Source organism: Anomalospiza imberbis, chromosome 18 (genome assembly GCF_031753505.1).
Source record: "Anomalospiza imberbis isolate Cuckoo-Finch-1a 21T00152 chromosome 18, ASM3175350v1, whole genome shotgun sequence".
NCBI lineage: Eukaryota > Metazoa > Chordata > Aves > Passeriformes > Viduidae > Anomalospiza > Anomalospiza imberbis.
In genome coordinates, this window is record NC_089698.1 from 753,322 (window position 1) to 771,956 (window position 18,635).

The window sequence follows — 18,635 nt, forward strand, 5'->3', positions numbered from 1 at the left end:
AATCTCATTATTAAGTTTGGCCAAATGTTTGGGTTAGTATTGATACCTTCTGTAATGGAAAACCTGAGGTCAGTTATTTCCCCCAGCGCTTTTGGAGACTATTTTAGACCAAATGTCGGTATCTTTGCTGCTGTTTTTGCAACATGCACGAAGTATTCCGTTACACACCCCTCACATTATTTCCCTATTCTGCCTGCACCGTGCTCGATTTGGCTCACGACTGTTGCAATGGCTTGGGGAGAGCTGAAAACACGACAAACTGGGACGAGGGAAGGAGCCAAAGCCTCGCCACGTGCAGCAGCACGCTCATGCCAGCGCGTCCCTCCCGGCAGCCGCAGGGATGCGGTCTTTGGGTGCGTGTCCGTCCGTGCGGGCGGCTCGGGATGCTCTGCCTGCCCGTGCTCCCGGAGCCGCCTGCGCCCTGCCCTGTGCCCTGTGCCCTGCCCTGTGCCCTGCCCTGTGCCCTGCCCTGTGCCCTGCCCTGTGCCCTGTGCCCTGCCCTGTGCCCTGCCCTGCCCGCCGAGGATGAGCCGGTTTCCAGCCCGGGGATGGGCGCCGCTCCCGCCTCCCGCCGCGCCCGGGGGGAGCGGGCAGGAGCTGGGCAGCGGGGGCCGGGCAGAGGCCGGGCAGAGGCCGGGCAGGAGGTGGGCAGGAGCTGGGCAGGAGGTGGGCAGGAGCTGGGCAGGAGCTGGGCAGGAGCGGGGCCGGTCCGCGCATCCCCGGCCCGCCCCGCTCCGCCCCGCTCCGCGCCCCGCTGCCCGGGGATTGGGGCTGCCGGGCCGCCGGGGGTGAGGCGGGGCTTGGGCCGGCGTTATTTATTTATTTGTTTGGCGGTGCCGTGTTGTTGTTGTCGGCGGCGGCCGCTCAGCCCGGTACGCGGAGCAGCCCGCGGGATGCGGCGGGGCCGGCGCGGGCGGGCGGGCCGGGCCGCGGGGGCGGGAGGTGCGCGCCGGCCGCCGCCGCCGGCCCCGGCAGCGCTCAGCGCCTCGCCGGCCGTCACCTTCTCCCTGTGATCTCCCTCTCGTGCACAAAGTCAGGCAGGTCAATGAGGAAATTGAGAACTTGAAAAGAAGGAAAGAAAAAAAGAGCGCGCAACGCCAAGCCCTGCGTGTGCCGATGGTTTCAGGGCTGATCAGCATCGCCTAAAGGAAAACTTTGGTGCCGCCGGCTGCTCGCCGCGATGCGGGCGCTGGCCGAGTGAAGCGCATCCCGCGGCGGGCGGGAGGGCAGCGCTGCCCCGAGCCCGGCCCTGCCCAGCGCCCGCCACGGACGCGGGGCTGCTGGGCACGGCGCTGCTCGCCCGCCTCGGGCAGCTGCGGCTCCGCGCCGGCGTCTGAATCCAAACTGACTCCTTTTCATTTACTGCGAGGAGAGGGGTGTTTTCTCGCAGCATCATCTGTTTTGAAGAAAGGAGGGAGGAAGGGGGAGGGTTAACGCTAAAGAAGTAAGTCTTCTCTGTGAAGGAGATGCCTTTTGCGGTTTCCAGATGACCTTTTCTGAAAATGTAGCCTCTCCAGCTGACCGGTTTTGATTTTGACTACCAAGTGTGTGAAACTGATCCCTAAGTGCTCCGCAAACCGTGGGATGTGTGCTTTCGGGATTAGCAATATGGGGCATCTGTTGTCGCCTCTCCTCTTGAGCCTGGCAGCAGTTTTTTCCAAAGGTAAGCCTTAATCTCTTCTGTTTCATTGCATCTCGTTTCTTATTTTGCACAGCCAGCCTGTCTTCCCTCTCTCTGTAGTGCCTTGAGTGCCGATACAATTCAAGACAGACTTGGGTGAAGCCATGTGCTAGTCAAAAACACAGAGGATGTGATGGGAAAGCCTGAGTGGAAGGATCTTTTCTTGGTTGACCATGACAAACGGTCTGGCAGTTTCCTGAGACATCTGTTATCTCCTTACTGCACTTCTGGTGGGGTAGAAGATGCTGCTGCTGAGCTTAGCTGGTTGCTCTGCTTTGGATTATGAAGGGTTTGTGTTATGGAAATCTGAAATCCCCAGAGGTGCAAGCTGTTGGACTTGGCTGCCCCACCGTTATCTTCTGTGCCGGTTTTCACATTAAAAATCCTGTATCTCAGACTGACTGGCAGTGTTCTACTGGACCAAAAAAACAGGTACTTAGTGAAACAGTTAAAAGCTTTGATGGGATGCTGTAGCAGGTGTCTGATGTCCTGCATGCTGAATAGAGTTGGAATGTCCTGATGGCATGACTCCACACAACTCAGTGATTCCTTCTTAGAGCCCTCGAGCTTGTTTACAGTTGGAATCAGAAAACCAGCACACAGGCAGTGCACGTATTTTTGTGTGCATTTAAAGCTTCCTCGGAACTTAAAAGTTTCCATCGATGGCCTCAGCCAAAAGGTGAATGCGCTTTTGCAATACTTAATTTAGATGATTTTGAGCATTCCTGTGAAATATAAATTAGGAGAAGTATACATTTTTACCGAGCAGATACTGTGCATCAGCAGTTATATTTTGGCAGGAAAACAAAGTTTTCGTGTGGTTTAGTCTTCAGAGGCGAATCAGAGCATATGCATTTAATGTGTGATTCTGCAAACATACTGGTAAAGAGTCCTGCTTATAAATATCCCTATTGAAAAAAATGTTATTCTTAACGCCCTTTTACACTTCCAGAGATCAGCACTTTTCTTTTTCATCAAGTGAGTTATTTTTACTAATTAGTTTGTATCCACAACTGAACTTAATGACAGAAGAGAGAATACATAGTTATGTTTTTATTTCTGTGGTGCTTCCCTGTATCAAAGTCCATTCTCTTCCTTTTTTCCTTAGAACAGGTAAAGAAAAAGGAACAAAATTGTAACTCTTCTGAAATGTTCCCTAAATGTGGTGCCTACATAAGTCCTATTTTAAAGTTGCAATTGGAAATGCATTAGCAGCAGGGATTAGATTCAGAGTCTTTTCAAGAGATTACTTCATTCACATTGCACACCAGTAGCTTGTGATTGCCCAGCTAGGTTGTAAATGATGTATTTTATTATAAGCAATATCATCAGTACCTTTGATAGGCTCACAGTGCAGTTAGAGTATGAACTTCTTCATTCCCTGGCTTTTGCTGTGTTCGACTTTGCTGCCCTAACACTGCATTAACATAGTGTTGGACTGAGATTGCAGTTTATTCCAGTACTGGAATAAATGGCATTTCAGTTATACAAAACACAGCATTTCTTTTACTGCCAACTCAGCAGTTATAGCATTCATATGTGATTTTATTCTGAAATGTAACTTACATCTCTTTTGGAAGATGTATTAGGAAAAATTGCTACACCAAAGGGGTTGTCAAGCCCTGGCACAGCTTCCTAGGGAAGGTGGAAACCCCATCCCTGGAGGGATTTTAGCAGCTGTCGATGTGGTGCCTGGGGACATGGTCCCTGGGGACATGGTCAGGGTGAAGGGAGCAGTGCTGGCTTAGCAATGGCATTCGATGGTCCCGGGGCCTTTCCAGCCTAAAGAATTCTGTGATTCCATGAAACCCGACACACGAGATCCCACAGAATCACTGGTGTTAGCTGTGCTACTGGTCTTGCACGGCGAGTACCCAAGACACCACTGCTGTGTGAGTGCCAGGACTCTGCTGTTTAGTGATACAGATATCTGTCTTTAATGCATTTGTTTATTTTTTCTTTGGTGACAGACTCCATCTGCACTGCTATGCCTTATTACTGGAAAGACCAGAGTGTTCCAGACACTTTTAGTATGAACTTTGCAGTGTAAAAGGTTGATTCCCACCCCCCTCCACGCAGTAAAATGAACAGATAAAAAATGCATCAGACATGATTACTACTACAGGACATGTTTCTTTGATGCTTTTCTGTTGCTAATAGAAAAGCTCTCTCATTTATGACATGATGACAAAGTTTTCATAAAGAGATACAAAAGCTTTTAACATGCAACAGCAATCAGCTGTCTATTGTGTATAGGGCTGCTGCTTATTACTCAGAACCATGGCAACACACCTTGTACTGCACAGTTTCCAGATCATTCAGGTAATAATGTTGAAGACTTGAGAATACTATTGTGATTTTGCTTTGCTTTTATCTTGTAAAATGCAGAGGTCCAGCCTGAGAAATGAAATGTTGTTTTCAATAATGAGCTGAAGATCCTACCAGGCCATCTTGTCAGTGATGGTATAATCCACGTGTGTTAATGCACTGTTGGTCTGACAGGATATGGATGTGTAAGGGCAGAGGTGATTATGCTCTGTGACTGTACTTCTGGGGCACTGCCATTTCACAGCTTTGTCTTCAGCAGAGTTTTCCTGAGTCAGTCCTAGGAGGCCAATGCTGGCCCTCAGTCAGTTCAGCGTTTTGCTCTTTGTTATCAAAGGTGGGAAGAAGTTCTTGGGAAATCTTCGGTCAAAAAAATAACCAGGTCCAGCTGATGTTAATGAAAGCAGACCATATACAACAGGCACGATAATGTCGGTGTTTTGTTTTCTTGTTTAAATGGAAAGTCATTGGCTCCACTGGAGTACAATAAAAACTCCAGTACTTTATTTGAGCTCCAGGTTCCATGCCTGGCTTAAGTCTAGAATTAAAACAGCATCTCCCATAAGATGCCAAACGCTTTTGGGATGTATATTGTGAAACTAAAGATTGAGGAGCCTTTTGCATTATGAATGTATCCTTATAAAACTGGATGTCATTGATTTCAAATTTCAGGTTTAAGTTGACAATAAAAACCAAGTGAATATTTTAGTGGCTTGTTCTGCTTGTCTTCTGCTGAGCATTTTGTGTTCTTCTGTGTCATCCTGGTCAGAAATCTTCCTGCAAGTTGCTCTCTAATGATATCTCAGGCCATAGAGCTTCTGGGTTTGATTTTCTTTTTCTTTCAATTTTATGGAAATGGAGACTTGGCAAGTGTATTAGACAGGATTTCCTTGTATCCCCTCAGGGTGTTCCCCATAGCTAGAGATGTGCAGAGCTCATGTTCAGTGATGCAAATCTCCCGTTACAGCAAAGTGAGTGTGGGGAAACAAGGAAACCAAACCCCCAGATGCATAGTTTTGGTTTGTTCCTCTAGAAAAGTGGTAGTATATTAGTAATAGGATATATTTCTGTATATGGGATTAAAATCGAAGATTGTTTAATTTATGACATGTATTTTTTCCACTCCTTCTTGGTGGTGGCTAGACCAGAGTTGTTGAATTACAATTCACATTACCTCATTACAATGAGGGTTGAATTACAGTTCACATTAACTGATTGTGATTGTGATGATGAGGAACACATTCTTCTTGTCACAGTAACAGTGCTGGTGTTTCATGGGGACAGACCCATTCCTGGCATCCGTTGCTCCAGCTGTGCAGTTGGCCTGGATGGAAAATGTGGTGCTTGCTGCTTTCACGTGAGCGTAAAGTACACGTGTGGTCAGTAGGAGCTTTTCCTGTGAGCTTTGCCTATGGGCAAAAACCTCAAAAGTTTTCTATAAAACCCCCAAAATATATTAAATCTTTCCAGCTTTAAGTTCAAGCAGTTTCCTTAAACCCAAAGTTTTTGTGCTTTGTCCCAGCTGCATTGAACTTGAAGTTGTTTGAGACACTATGAAAGGGAAGGGGAACACAACTTCCAATTTTTCACTCTTGCTGTGTTTTTTGCCACAGAGTATTTGTGGGAAAAACCCCATTCTGATTCCTTTTCTTTCAGTAAAAAATAATAAATTCAGACTAAACAAATAATTCCACAGCTAGACCCGTGTTTTATTTGTCAGCTGTAATACTGGCTTAATGTGATTTGGTTTCTAATATTTTCCTGTAATGTTCTCATTTTTTACTTCTGTCTTTCCTTTTATTAGTTCCTTAGGACTGGCAGGCTGTGTGACACCAACCAATGTTTTAGATATTAATAAAAGCAGCTTTATTCAATAAAGATCAGTTTTATTTAATAAAGGAGAGAATCAAAAGATAATCTGATTTTTCATGCTGCATTCACATTAAATCAAGCTCCTGAGGTTGTTGTGGATGCCAAGTCTAGTGACAGTCTATCACAGGTCCTAGGATACATAAACATGACTGCAGACAGATTGATTGCAGGGAAGCTGAAGAGGCAGCTGAGATTCATCACAAGTTTGGTTTATAAAGTGGTACATTAGATTACTTGATTTTCACCAGTCTTTGTAGTATTGCCTGCTGCATTATTAATGGCAGCTCCAAATGAAGTGGATTTTAAGTAGTTCCAAGACATGTAGATAACACTAATTATCATGAGCAGTTTAAAGTACATATTTGAGGATGGTAGGCTACTTTGCCCTGGAGTTGAAATGTGGGCACAGTTAACTGTAGAATGAGGATTGGCCTCTTCATGTCCCTGATTTCTTCTTTTATTGAATAGACTTAATTCCAGTGTATTGGTCTGATGGCCCCACAGAGCCAAGGGATTGAAACTCTTCATCTTCCAAAGCACGGCCTGTGTGGTATCGATGCAAACTTCATTCCCTGCTTTAGTCCTGTGCCTTAAACTGGACCAGAGGAGGGTGTAACTCACAGCTCTGTGATAGAAGGAGTTACACCCTGCTGTTGAGCCCACTGCGGTCGGGAGAGGGGATTTCAGTGCCTTCAGCAGCCTTCCATTCAGAGTAGACTGAGCTTTCTGGAGTGGTATTTTTCAGCCTGTAGCCCACACACCAGTGGTGATTCATAGAACATCTGAGCAGTGTTGTGAAGCCAGTGCCAGAAACCTTCTGCGTGCAAGGGAGAAAAAACCAAGGGGAGGAAATGGAAGTAACAAGGCTGCTTTCAGACTGCGTCCCAGTTTGTGTCTGGTTGTAAACAAAGACCTTTGTGACAATACCAAAACCAGGGCGCTGTGTAAGATGCTCTGGATTTCTTTGGGAAGGTTAGATGGGTTTTTTCTTTGAAAGAGAAAAACTGGTGTAGTAGACTAACTGTGGTAGCTGGAAGTGTTGCTGTGAGCTGTTTGGTGTTGCCTCTGTGCTCCAGACAGAGGCACTGCTGGCGTGAGTGTTTGTGACCCAGTGCAGCAGAGGTTGGTTTAAATCACACTGAGCAGTGGCTCGGTGGGCAGAGCAGGAGAACCCTGCCAGTCACCCATGGCATCTGCACTCTGGGGTCAGTCAACTGCCTCAGAGCTTCCTGTCTGCACGCAGAGATGCTTGTTTGTTCTCACACCCTCACTGCTGGGCTTTTTTCATCAAGGTTTCCAGAAAGGTTCCTTCAGGGAGTTTTCTGTGCTGCAGACAACGGTCTCCCTGGAAGTGGCTCAGCAAAATGCACTTTGGTTTCTTGTACAAGCAGTGTATAAAAGGTTGGTAGTGGACTCATCAATGTTGCACATTTTCCCAGATTTACAAAACAGAAGGCTTCTTTCCTCCTCCTGTAGTCACTTCACCTCCTCTCAGGCCCATCTGGCTCTGTTTTTAAAGTTACTTTGAATTGGTTTGGTTTGTTTAGTGATCTGGGGTTTTATTTGCAAATAAAGACTTTGCTGCAAGGATGTTTTGGCTGAAGTGTTTCAGAAATTTGCTATGGTAATGGTTTGTAAACAAAACAGACCCACATCTGAAAATGACCATGTAAATTCTAAACTAAAGGGGAAGGATATTGAATAATGTAGCTCTTACAAAAACAGCAAAAGAAACCAGTTAGCTAGGTATGTATAAAAAAGCAGCAGGGGTAATAATAAAAAGTGCCACAAGCAGAGGTGTGGAAAGATGTCAGCACACTCTTTACCCTTGGGGGACCCAGCTTTGAGATGGACTAAGGAGCAACAGGAGCTCCTCTCCAGCTGAACCAGGATGCTCCACATCTTGTCCTTTGATGTGTTTGCTTTCAAGAGAGGCAGACTGTTGAGCAGACAATCTGCAGATCTCTTGCTGAGGAGTAAGGCAGATGTCCAGATAATCACACAGATGAGTCTGCATGTCCTGCATGCTAAAAAAATCTTCCAAGTCACAGAATATAGTCTCATCTAATGCTGAATGGTCTCAAAACCTTGAATTTTGTGGGTCATCAACACCACTTACTTTTTATTTATATTTTTAAAAGTCTAGTTTTATGTCTTCAGTATACATTATGTAAATTCATTGTGCAAGAGGAGGAACCCAAAGCTGGCAGAGGGAACTAGTCAGTGGTGGCTCTGAATATTGATCTAATCCACAATATAGAGAAGGAAATAATCCCACTTACTCTTCAATCCACTCACGTACCAAAGATTCTGGATTAGCACATAATTGTGTCCTCCATTTTCTGCTGAGCCATGGTGACTCATTCTACTTGTCTTCATGAAAATAATGGTGATTTGCATCTGCTTATATTTGAAATATCTGTATTTATCCTTTCATGTTGCATCTGTGTCCTAATGTAATCAGCCTTGCTTGGTTAATTTTGATTTGCTGCTACACATGGGGTAGTTATCTTTCTTGTCTGTGTGTGTCAGATTCCTACACAGAACTTCGTACTTTGCTGCTAGCAGTGGGGTACATTGTCAGGTTTTCCTGCTTGATGTTGTTTCTGTAGATTGTGTTTTGAGCTACTGTTGAAAGAACTATTCAGCTCTGCAAAACTTTGCAGTGTGATAAATCTGTAAATCACCATGTACCTGCAGTTACACTCCTGTCATCCTTACCTTGTTCTCAGAAATAAAAGTAGGATCTAGTTTGCTCAGGGTCACAAGTTGTAGCTCTGGAGATGAAGAAGGATCTCTTTATGTGGTTCACACTACAGGACTTGGGGCAGAACCGAGCAGCTGATTGTGCCCAGTGGAGGAGGGAGGTGCACACACACTGGAAGTTACTGCCACTCGTGGTGCAGAGTACAGGGAATGCTTTTACACTCATTTTCCCTGTGTTTGTTCTGTTTAGGATCTGTTTAACCCAGAGTTAGAGGCTTTGTTAGGCGCTGTGCTCACCTACAGAATTAGCCACTCATCTGGAACACAGAACACGCTTGTCCTTCCTTCTCTGGAAGGAACATAGGCCAAAGGAGCCTTGCAATGTACTGCTGTGTTGGTGCCTGTCTGATACGTGACGTACCGAGTTCTGTCATGTCCTCGGACTGCCATGGTAAGGCCATTTCCTGATGTCACTGATGCGTTTCTTTGTACCCACTCCCAGAACTCTGCTGAAATGCCAACTGCCCAGCAACCCTGTGAATCAGGGTGTGAAAGATGGGGGTCCGAAATGCAGCGGACACTTTTCAGAATCTCATTTGAGTTGTGCTATCCCTCGCAATGACAAAGAGTGGTTACCCCTTCAGTGAATAAAAGCAGTGTGTTGTTTCTGAAGCTCGATCTGGTGCTCTGCGTAGATCTGCCCTTGCTCACGTGGGGTTCCCCAGTTCATGCTCTCTTGTTCCATATCCTTTTCCGTATTTCTGGGTTGTGAGCCTCCCCTGACTTTGCTGTGCTCTGCTCTCTCCTCTGTGGCTGCCTGTGTCCCCTGCAGCACTGTCTGATAGGAGATGATTTCTTGCATACTGAACACTTGTGCACAGTGGGATTCTGTTCTGTGCTCCTGACTCTCTGACACCATCTGCCCAGCAAAGTGGTTTTAATGGGTTTCCACTGAGCCAGGCTGTACTACAGCCCTGGCAGCATGCTCGGTGTTTTTAAAAATAAACAAAATCTCTTCTGACAAGCCACACACGAACACTGGCATCTCCAGCAAAATTGAGGATTTCATACTGTTTGATATTTCGTGGAGCAGAAATATCTCTGTTTGATAGGCCCTAAAGTGGGAAAATAACTGATAGCTTGGGGTGCCCTTCTAATAGTACTGGTTTATTATTGGAATCGACCCTATAAAGCATTATTTTCCATCCCATTTTTTAAGTCAGGTATTATTATCCTTTTACAAAAATGCAATCGTTTTACCTTGTTAGAATTCTCTTTATGAGAGCAGGGGAATGTAGTGGTTCATGATGGTGATTTAGGAGAGAGGGTATCCACTGGCTTTCTGTAACCTTTGAAAAATCACTCCAGTTCCCTGCTTTCCCTTTTTTCAGACTGTCTTGTCTGCTCAGAATACAAGGTGTTCCGAGCAGAATGTGGTTTTACTTGCAGCTATACAGCATCTGCTGCACATTTTTAGCACATGAAAATAATTAATTTCTAGCATGTGTGTTAAAAATTGGATTGTGACATTCTGAGTGCTGGACAACATGAACTGCTCAGAGGCCTGTAAGAATAGAAAAGAAGAGTGGGCTAAGGAAAAATAAAGATACCATGAAAGCATGTGTGTGATTAAAATATTCTACGGATTGAGTAGGTGCCATCCCCTGATGTTACAATGAATGTGCTGTCTAAGGCTTTTCAAACAGCAGCATGATATAAACTTATAAAAAGTTTTTTATAAGAAGATGTCATGAAGATGGTTTTGTATTTATTTCTGTTGTAATCCATGTTAATAAACATTAAAAAAATATTTTCAACGTCTATATTAACAATGCAACAAACCACTTATGAAAAAATAGTTTTTTTGGCAGATGGTATAGATCTTAGAAATATATTTTTTTTTCCTTCTTTGCCCCTTCAAATCTTTGGGGTATATTTTAGGCTCCTTCAGTTTGGTAAGTTGTGAACAGAGTGGGCAGTGGTGGTAGTGAGATGGTGAAAGAAACTGTTGGCTGGTCCCTGTGTTATTGATGGGACAAGGAAGTTGAAAGAGTCAAAAGAAATGGGTTCTTCTGACCTTCTGAGCTAGCTTGTATGAACACACAGAGAATGAGACAATCCTGTTCATTAGCCTTTAGATTGTTTTGTTCTAAATTGCGTGGAGTCTGACCTGGAACCAGTTTCATGTTATAAAAAATACAAAGAAAATATCACAGTGAATTTCCTTGACAAAGAAGGTGGCATTTCCCAAATGCTGTCCACCAGGCTGATGTTTTGAGTGGTACCAGTGCTCCTTTATTGTTCTTAATTATTCATTTGCATAAAGCTAACTAAGGTAAATACTTAAGATCTGTCATCTTCTGCAGGTGTTTGCTGCTGCTGTTACCTTTTTTTCCCATTTGTCCTGTCATAACTTTGCTGAAGATGTTCCCTGCTGTTTCACCTTCACAATACAAGTATCAGCATCAGCTGGGTCTTTGCTTGCCTTTTTATTAAGCCTTTTTATCTAAGCAGCAGTACATCAGAGTAATGGTACAATAATCACTGGTGAAGCATGTATTTGTTTGTTTTGTTCTATTTCTATGCAGTCATGCGCTCCTTTCATCGTTTCATCTATTCCTGTCAGAATTATGAGTTTGGTTTGGATCAGACCCTGAAGAAAGAGAAATGCTTGTAAGTGGAGAATACTAAATATAGCAGACCTTTGTTCCTGTATTTATAGATTGGTGCTTAAAATGTCTGCGTGTGCATTATAGGTTCTCAGCAAATAATCAAACTGCATCAATAATAATAAAAAAATAAAAATCATGAAGAGATTCTCTTCAACTGTTCTCCTTTCAGCAGACCCAGAAGAGAAGGACGACTTTGGCAGCATATCTGCAGTGCTGCCAGCCCTGGGCTTTGGCAGCCCAAGTGAGGAGCAGTGAATTCAGATTTAGGTGCAGAGGGGAGCATTCCCAGACTTTGTAGGATTTCAGCTGCTGCAGTAGGTCAGATGATAGTTTCTCAGGTAGTTAGCTCTCCCAACCCTTAGGTACTTAGGGCCTACAACTTGTCTGGAAAGTTTTTGGGAGACAGTGAAGATCAAGGGATGAAGAAAAGTCCCCCCAAATGCTAGAAGAGTCCTGCAGGATGTTATTTGCTGTAAGAGGGCATTTCCAGTGTCTCAGTTCATCCTGTGAAGTGCTAAAGCCGTCCTTTTTTTCATAACAAGTACATTCTCATTTGTTTTCCGCCTGAGAAGAGCAGCCCTCTAATCCTCACATCTGTGCTGACTCTGCAGCGTTCCCTTTTGGGCCTCCCTTCAACTTGTTGCAGATGTTTGCTGCCACTTTGATCAATCTGTCACAAGAACTACATTGTTCTATCTTCTTCCTACAAACAAGCACTATCAAAATCTCCTCTGTGGAATTGTGGCAGTCTCAGTTATCTTCCTCCTTTGACATCTGTCTTAGGAAGAGATCATTGTACTCCTTCCAGTCTAAATCTGACCGGGCCTTAGCAAATGTTACTCCCAGTACCTCATCATTTTCTTCTCCAATTTCTGAATAAATGTTTCTCTCAGACACTCAGCAAGTGAATCCCTCCATAATTCCTGCACTTTCTCTTGCCCCCTAATTTATAGGTCAGTGCTGCTACTGTTCTCCTTCCAATACCAAGTCTTGTTTTCAGCAATGGGATGAACAGAAGGAATCACGGAGGAAAACACACCATATATAATCTTAGATTTAGCAATGACATTGAACTTTAGTACTGACCTATACGAGTTATCACAAAATAATTGAAACTCTAGGCTGGGAGCCCAGAAAATTAAGATTGAGGGCAAGCAACAAGAAATTTATGGAAGTTGGAAGACGAGAAAAAGAAATAAACATTGGACTCTGTGTTGTGGTGCTGCTCTGCAGAGTAAGAATTGATAGTGAAGATGGGATTGTGAAAGTTGCATGATAGAGAAAATCAGAATAGCTGTGCTCTGTGGGCTGCTCCAGGCACACAGGGTGTGCACAGCCCCTCACCAGAGCCGTCCCAGGAGGTCTGATGGGTTCAGTTACACAAGTACTTGATCCTACCCAATGAAACTTGTATTCTGCCAAACTGCAGAATACAAGTTCATTAAAGCAATTTAAATTGAGAAGACACAATCCCTTCTTTACACTTCTGTTTCAGACTAAGACAAATATTAAACTGCCATAAATTTTCATGGAATAAATAAATTTTACTTTTGCTTATGCTGAATGCAAGTTGCAGCAGCCAAGACAGTTTTGCTTATTTTCTCAATAATCTCATGTGAAATGGTTTGTACTTTATTTCACTCCCCTGAAAGGAAAACCAGAACAACTGATGCTCAGCTACTCCTTTGCATTCAGTGGTTGAAAATAACTCCTTTTGTTTTTGCAGTAAAATATTCTCACATACATGCATTCTCTTCATCATTCTCACCTCTTTTTTCCAATAGTACAAAGTCTCTCTGCACAAACTAGCCTTTGCATAATGGAAGCTCCGACACTTTCCAAATCCTCTCAGTGTCCTCCCTTGACCTGCTGGCCGAGGGTGATACCGGGAAGGTTTTTGTATCCTTCTCAGCTCTCACAGTAGAACTTGCCTTCTGCCCTGCACAAGTAGGCATCAGCTGGGCCAGAGAAATGCTGCTTTGTGTGCTCCTGGAGATGCCATGCAGCTCCAGAGGAGGAAATAATGAAACCACACAGCATTGCTGGGAAACTGTGCTAAGTGCTGTGAAAACACAGCTGGGAACAATAAACCTTCAGGAGTCAAGGTCTAACTTCACAGAAACAATGTTCAGAATTTTTGTAATTTGGCTGTAGAAAATGGTTCTGACAGATCTTTCCTGGAAATTAAAAAAACCCACTCTACAGGGATAGTGCAGGTGCAGTAGTTGGCCAGTGGTGCTTTGCTGTATTTTGTGTGTTGGATTTTGTTCACTTAAATCTAGACTGTAAGCTGTAAACAGGAAAAAAAATTTATAGTAATTCATTACTAGGCTGAATCTGATCTGAAAAGGAGCATGGATGGGAGAGCTGCTCAGTAGCAGTCAGCCTCAGCTGGGGCTGCTGCAGTCTCTTTCCTGTGTGGCATTGGCATTTCTGCATTTGAGTAATGAGCCATGCAGGGAGCTCACAGGGACAGCTGAAAACTAATATTTTCTCCTCATTTATAGAGGTTGGGGTTTTTCTTTGCAGGCTCCGGCTCCAGTAATGCTGCAGTTGCCGACTGAGGTGGTTGAGCTCCTTGATCTGATGGAAAACTAACAGACCAAAAAGAAAAGCTTTCCAACAGAGATGGGACTGTGAATAATCTCACCCCGAGGCCACAGCTCACCAGATCTCAGATGAAAAAGGGCTGAGTGCCTTCACAGGCTGTGATTAATGCTTTCTGTTTGTAGCATCAAACTCTACATCCAGTAATCTGTTCCCAGGCCTTTTCGTTCTCATTCCCTTGCAGAAAGCATCATGATTATAGAACCAGGCGATGTTCAGCCTTACCTGTTGTTCAAGCATTTTGATGGGTGAGTTGACAGATTTTGGAAATTATCTTTGGCTGGATTTCTTAATCCAGCCAAACTAATTCTGAGGAGCTGAATTCTGTAGAGTGATGACAGAGGCTGCAGGTTGGTAATGAAGATGGGAGACACAGGAGTTCCTTCAGGTTTTGTGTCCTTGCCCAGCCACAGAGCTGTGGTCACTTTCTGCCACCACCCGTGTCTGCTGTTGCAACCATTTCCAAAAAGCTGAGCATCCTTCTTTCGTGGGATTTCTGATTCCATAATCAAGGATTCCATTCCAGCCCTCTGTAAGATTCCATAATCATGGGTCTGGGCCAGACTGGTGTTTTCTCCTTGGCTCCCAGGGCTGTGTTCAGCATTACAGACTGCTGTTGGATGGGACCTCTCACACCTGCCTGTCACCCAGACACTTCCCAGTTCTTCATCACTTGGTTTCCTTCCTCCTGAGCTGAAGTGGTTAAGTCCTAATGCTCATCAGATCTCGTGTGGGCTTCCTGCCTCTCTCCCACCACCAGACTCAGTCCCGAGCAGACACATTCCATGTGGGAGCTGTAGCTCTGTCACAGGTACCACTGCTGTTCAGAGTGTGTGTAACAAGGTGCAAGGACTCCTGCAAATGCTCACTGATCTGCATCAGAGTTACCTTTTTTGTCCATCTGGATTCTTCAGGCATTCAGCCTTTGGGTCAAACTGCAAGCTCACAGGAGGGTTTTATCCCATTACAGTGGAAGGGTGAGACCAGCATGAGGGCAAGTGGCTGTTTGTGAGTTATGGCCCAATTCCTAATTACACCTGTGTACTTCCTTAATGGAATTCAAAGAAATGATGATGTGTGAAAACACTGATATTGTATTTATTTCTAAATTCATTCGAAGATGTCAGCATGTAGCCCTGAGGATGTGAAAGAAAGGCAGAGCTTGTCAGCCTCCCTGGCTGCTCTGAATTACCCCAAACCTATTGGAAATGAAAGGTTCAGAGAGCACAGATGGAATAGATTGAAGCCTTGAGTGAATTGAAAGGGCAAGTTTGCTGGCTAATCATGATCTCTGTGGAGAGAGGGGTAGCTAATAGATTGGAATTGTCAGACATTGTGAAGTCCTCCGAAGAACTGCTTAAGGCATTTCACTTTCCAGTTCTAGCTTGTGTAGCTGCCTTCTCTTTAATTAAAATAGCTTTTGTTTTATTAAAATAAAACATTCACTAAGTGAATATGTGATGTAGGAATGCCCTTATCTTGGTTGATTATTTTCCTGCTTTTAAGATAACATTGCATTAATACATGTGTTTAGCAACACAATTCTTCCCCTCTAGATGAAGGCTGGATTTTTAGAAGCATCTGGTTTTACATTTAAGAACCAAAATGCTCCCAGCTCAGTGGATAGAATCTTGTCTGGAGTTCAGGGATGGTGATGTTATTATTTCAACAAAAATGGATGAAATTGATGAATTCAGAATTTCTGTTCCCCTGTATATATTCAATTTCTCTGTGTTATCTTCTGATGGCAGAACTTCTTTGTCTTGAAATTCAAAGTCACTTTCAGATCAGTCATGAATATCTGAAAGTTCATCATTCACTCCAAACCCATGTCCACAAGGCAGAACTTAAGACTGCTTTAAAACTATCTTGAAACAGTTTTACAGATGCCAGGTTCTTTCATGTTTTTGTATGTTAGAGGACAGCCTGAATTTTGTTGAAAGAGCAAAGAAACCCCATAAAATCCTAGGAAATAGGGTGGCAGTCCCGTGTGTAGCAGGAGTTTCTGTCAGAAGGCTAAAATTGGATTAGGGCCTCAGGAATTTCAGGGGTTTGTGGAGAAGCAGCCAAATCAGCCCAGCCTTTCCCCAAGGCAAATGAATATCAGCACGTCCTGATGTCCTTGATTGGATTGTTGTTAAGATTTTCATTGATCACAGCATTGAGCTGCATTCTCCCTTCCCCAGCACTGCACAAAGGAGTGCTGTCTTGAAAGACAGTTTTTTATCATTCCCAAATAATGCTTGCATGCTTCCTGTATACACAGAACAATCCATATCTGTCTTCTGAAATTAAATTCCTCTTACATTGTATCAGAGCTGGATAATATCACAGTATTCGCTCTCCACAGCTGGTGGCCCCAGAAGATGATATGCAGGGCATTCTGTTAAATCAGACATATTCCAAGCAGACCAAACTTCATTTTTTTAGAAAACAATCCCTCTTCACGTATTAAGAAGTTTACATGCAGCTGTTTTCTTCACGTGCTCTTACAAGCTTCGGGCTACTGAGCTGATTGTGTATAATTTTAGACACGTTGGCTACTGAGACTGGAGTTAAAGCATCTGAGTAATTCAGTATTTATTTCCCTTGAGACCCTCCTTGGAGTACCTGGTGGGCATCTTGTTCTGAGGCAGTTCTCCTTGGGAGGCTGCCTGTCTGAGGAGCTCCACGGTTACCATGACAAAGACCTCTTTTATTTATTTCTCTGGGAGGGGAAGGCAGGGGCAGCAAAAGAGTGGGAGAAGAAAGCAATCCCGAGAGAGGTGAACGTGGCCATTGCTTCTGGAATCCAGCAGGACACCCTGGCAGCCTCCTGGCAGGGCGTGCATGGAGCTGGGTGTGGCTTGGCTGGTTCCTGCCTTCGTTTCCCTGCCCTGGACACGCGCAGAGGTGACACTGTTGTCCAGAGTTCGGGTCGTAAAGCCACTAACCAAATTTACTGTTTGTACAGCCTGTAATGCCCTCTGGTCTCTCCATTTATAACGTCAAACATGCAATTAGACCTTTATCCATCGTTTCACCTTTGTACTGAGTCTAGTATTGCACGTTCTCCTTCTTTTGATCACCTTTAAAAGGGCAAAGCTTGTTTTTGTTGACTGTGGCCTTGGTAATTAAAAGCTGCTGCTTTCCAGTTTGAATTTTCTGGTTTTCTGCTAAGCAGGTCCTGTTTTACCTTGATAAGGGTCCTTCTCTGTTTGGGTTAGGGACATCTTTAGTGACCAGTATTGGAGCCATTTTAATGCACCAAAATCAGCTCCTGTCTGAGCCCTTCTGTAAGACTGAAAAAGGACTTTATACAGCCCAGTGCCTCTTCTGGCCAGGGCAGCTCTGATGGAAACAGCAGTTTATCAAATATAAGAAGTCAGATTTCAGCCCCTATCTTTGGGCTTATGCAGCCACAGTCAAAGTCCTAACTCAGTTTGAGGGAAGAGCGAGTGTCAGCTTTTGCATTGTTCCTGGGGTCCTTTGGAATGGTGTCACAGCTTCAGCATCCTCCTGGTGCTCATCTGCTCTAAATGTCTCTGTCAGTAACAAATGACAGAGGCCTTGGCATAAAGGTGAGTATTTAACAGATCAGAAATTAAGTGCTTTAATAAAGCGTAGGTGAGACACTGGCATACTGTTTGATTTTTGTTGTTATTATTAATTCAAGGGGGGGAAAATACTGTAAAATGAACACAACCTCAGCTGAAGTTTACGGCTTTGAAGAAAATGGTGCCTCAAAGGAGTAGTAGGACTCAGGCTTAATTAAACTGGGATTTCAGAAATTCTCTGCACTGAACAAAATAAAAAGGCATTCAATCTAATTAGATAGAATTGTGGAGGGAGAGGAGGAAGAGAGGTATTTCTGACCTGTTGGCTTTTTATATAACCTCTAATCCATGGGATGTGTTTGCAGCTATTTTGGTAGATTTATTTTTCTTCTTGAGGGAATTTGGCCTCAAACTGTAACCTTTTGATAACTTTGCTTAGGAAAATCTGAGGAGAAAACCTTCTCGTGGTTCTGTTAATTTATACAGACTTTCAGGAGGCCTGTTCTGTATTTTTTCCTGATGAAGGTTCATATTTTGGCCAGATCCTGTGCCTCAGTTCCGTTTCTGTTGGGTTAAGTGGCTTTCCTGCAGTTTTGATTTCTGGAATATGCATCTAGTTTAAGGACTGTTAATCCTTATATACTTTTGAAGAGCTAATTGGTACTCACTTGGCAGTTGTCTATTAAGGCATGAGTATAAAAAGATGTAGAGATATGTTTAGAGACAGCTAACATAATGCTTTTTAAAATACATTATAGGCACAGTTTTAGAAATGCCAGATAATATTTTTTGAAAATCTCTGCTACATTGTGAATGTCCTCAAGAAACAGAAGAGGTTGCAATTATGTGCTTTGAAATGGAATTAATCCTTGATCCTTTGGAGAAGCAAAATGCTATTTGTGCTTAGAGACTGACACAGATTAATTTTGATCATTTACCAGTAATTCCAGTCTTTCCATCTTCTCATTTACTTCAAGTTTTCTGGCTTCAAAATTCCCCCTGAACTCTGAGATAAACAGACCTAGGCCAGGGAAATGCTGTTCCCAGGGGGAGGTTTTGGAGTGACCCAGTGACACTGCAGAACAGTTTCCAGTGCTGGTGTTCTTTGCCCCTGAGGTGTAAGTCTGTGTTCATGTAATCCCTGAAAGGCTGAGAAGCCAAAGATGGGTTTTAACTACCAAATTTCAGTTTGTATAGGCAGCTTGGCAGTCAGTGAAAATACCAGCTAAGGAGCTG

At 43.8% G+C, this 18,635-nt stretch overlaps 1 protein-coding gene across 3 annotated transcripts in view; it reads left to right on the plus strand.

Annotated features, from left to right (window-relative positions):
• The first annotated feature begins 1,218 nt into the window (after positions 1-1,218).
• Positions 1,219-18,635, plus strand: part of LOC137484487 (transmembrane protein 132D-like) — a 202,348-nt gene continuing 184,931 nt past the window's right edge. The window contains exon 1 of one of the 3 annotated variants that reach the window (XM_068208332.1): positions 1,219-1,663. Coding sequence is in view for 2 of the 3 variants with exons in the window: in XM_068208329.1 (XP_068064430.1) it covers positions 1,585-1,663 (79 nt within the window). In the remaining variant the exon portion in view is untranslated. The remainder of the gene's footprint in view (positions 1,664-18,635) is intronic. The other 2 variants (XM_068208329.1, XM_068208331.1) reach the window with 2 other exon arrangements.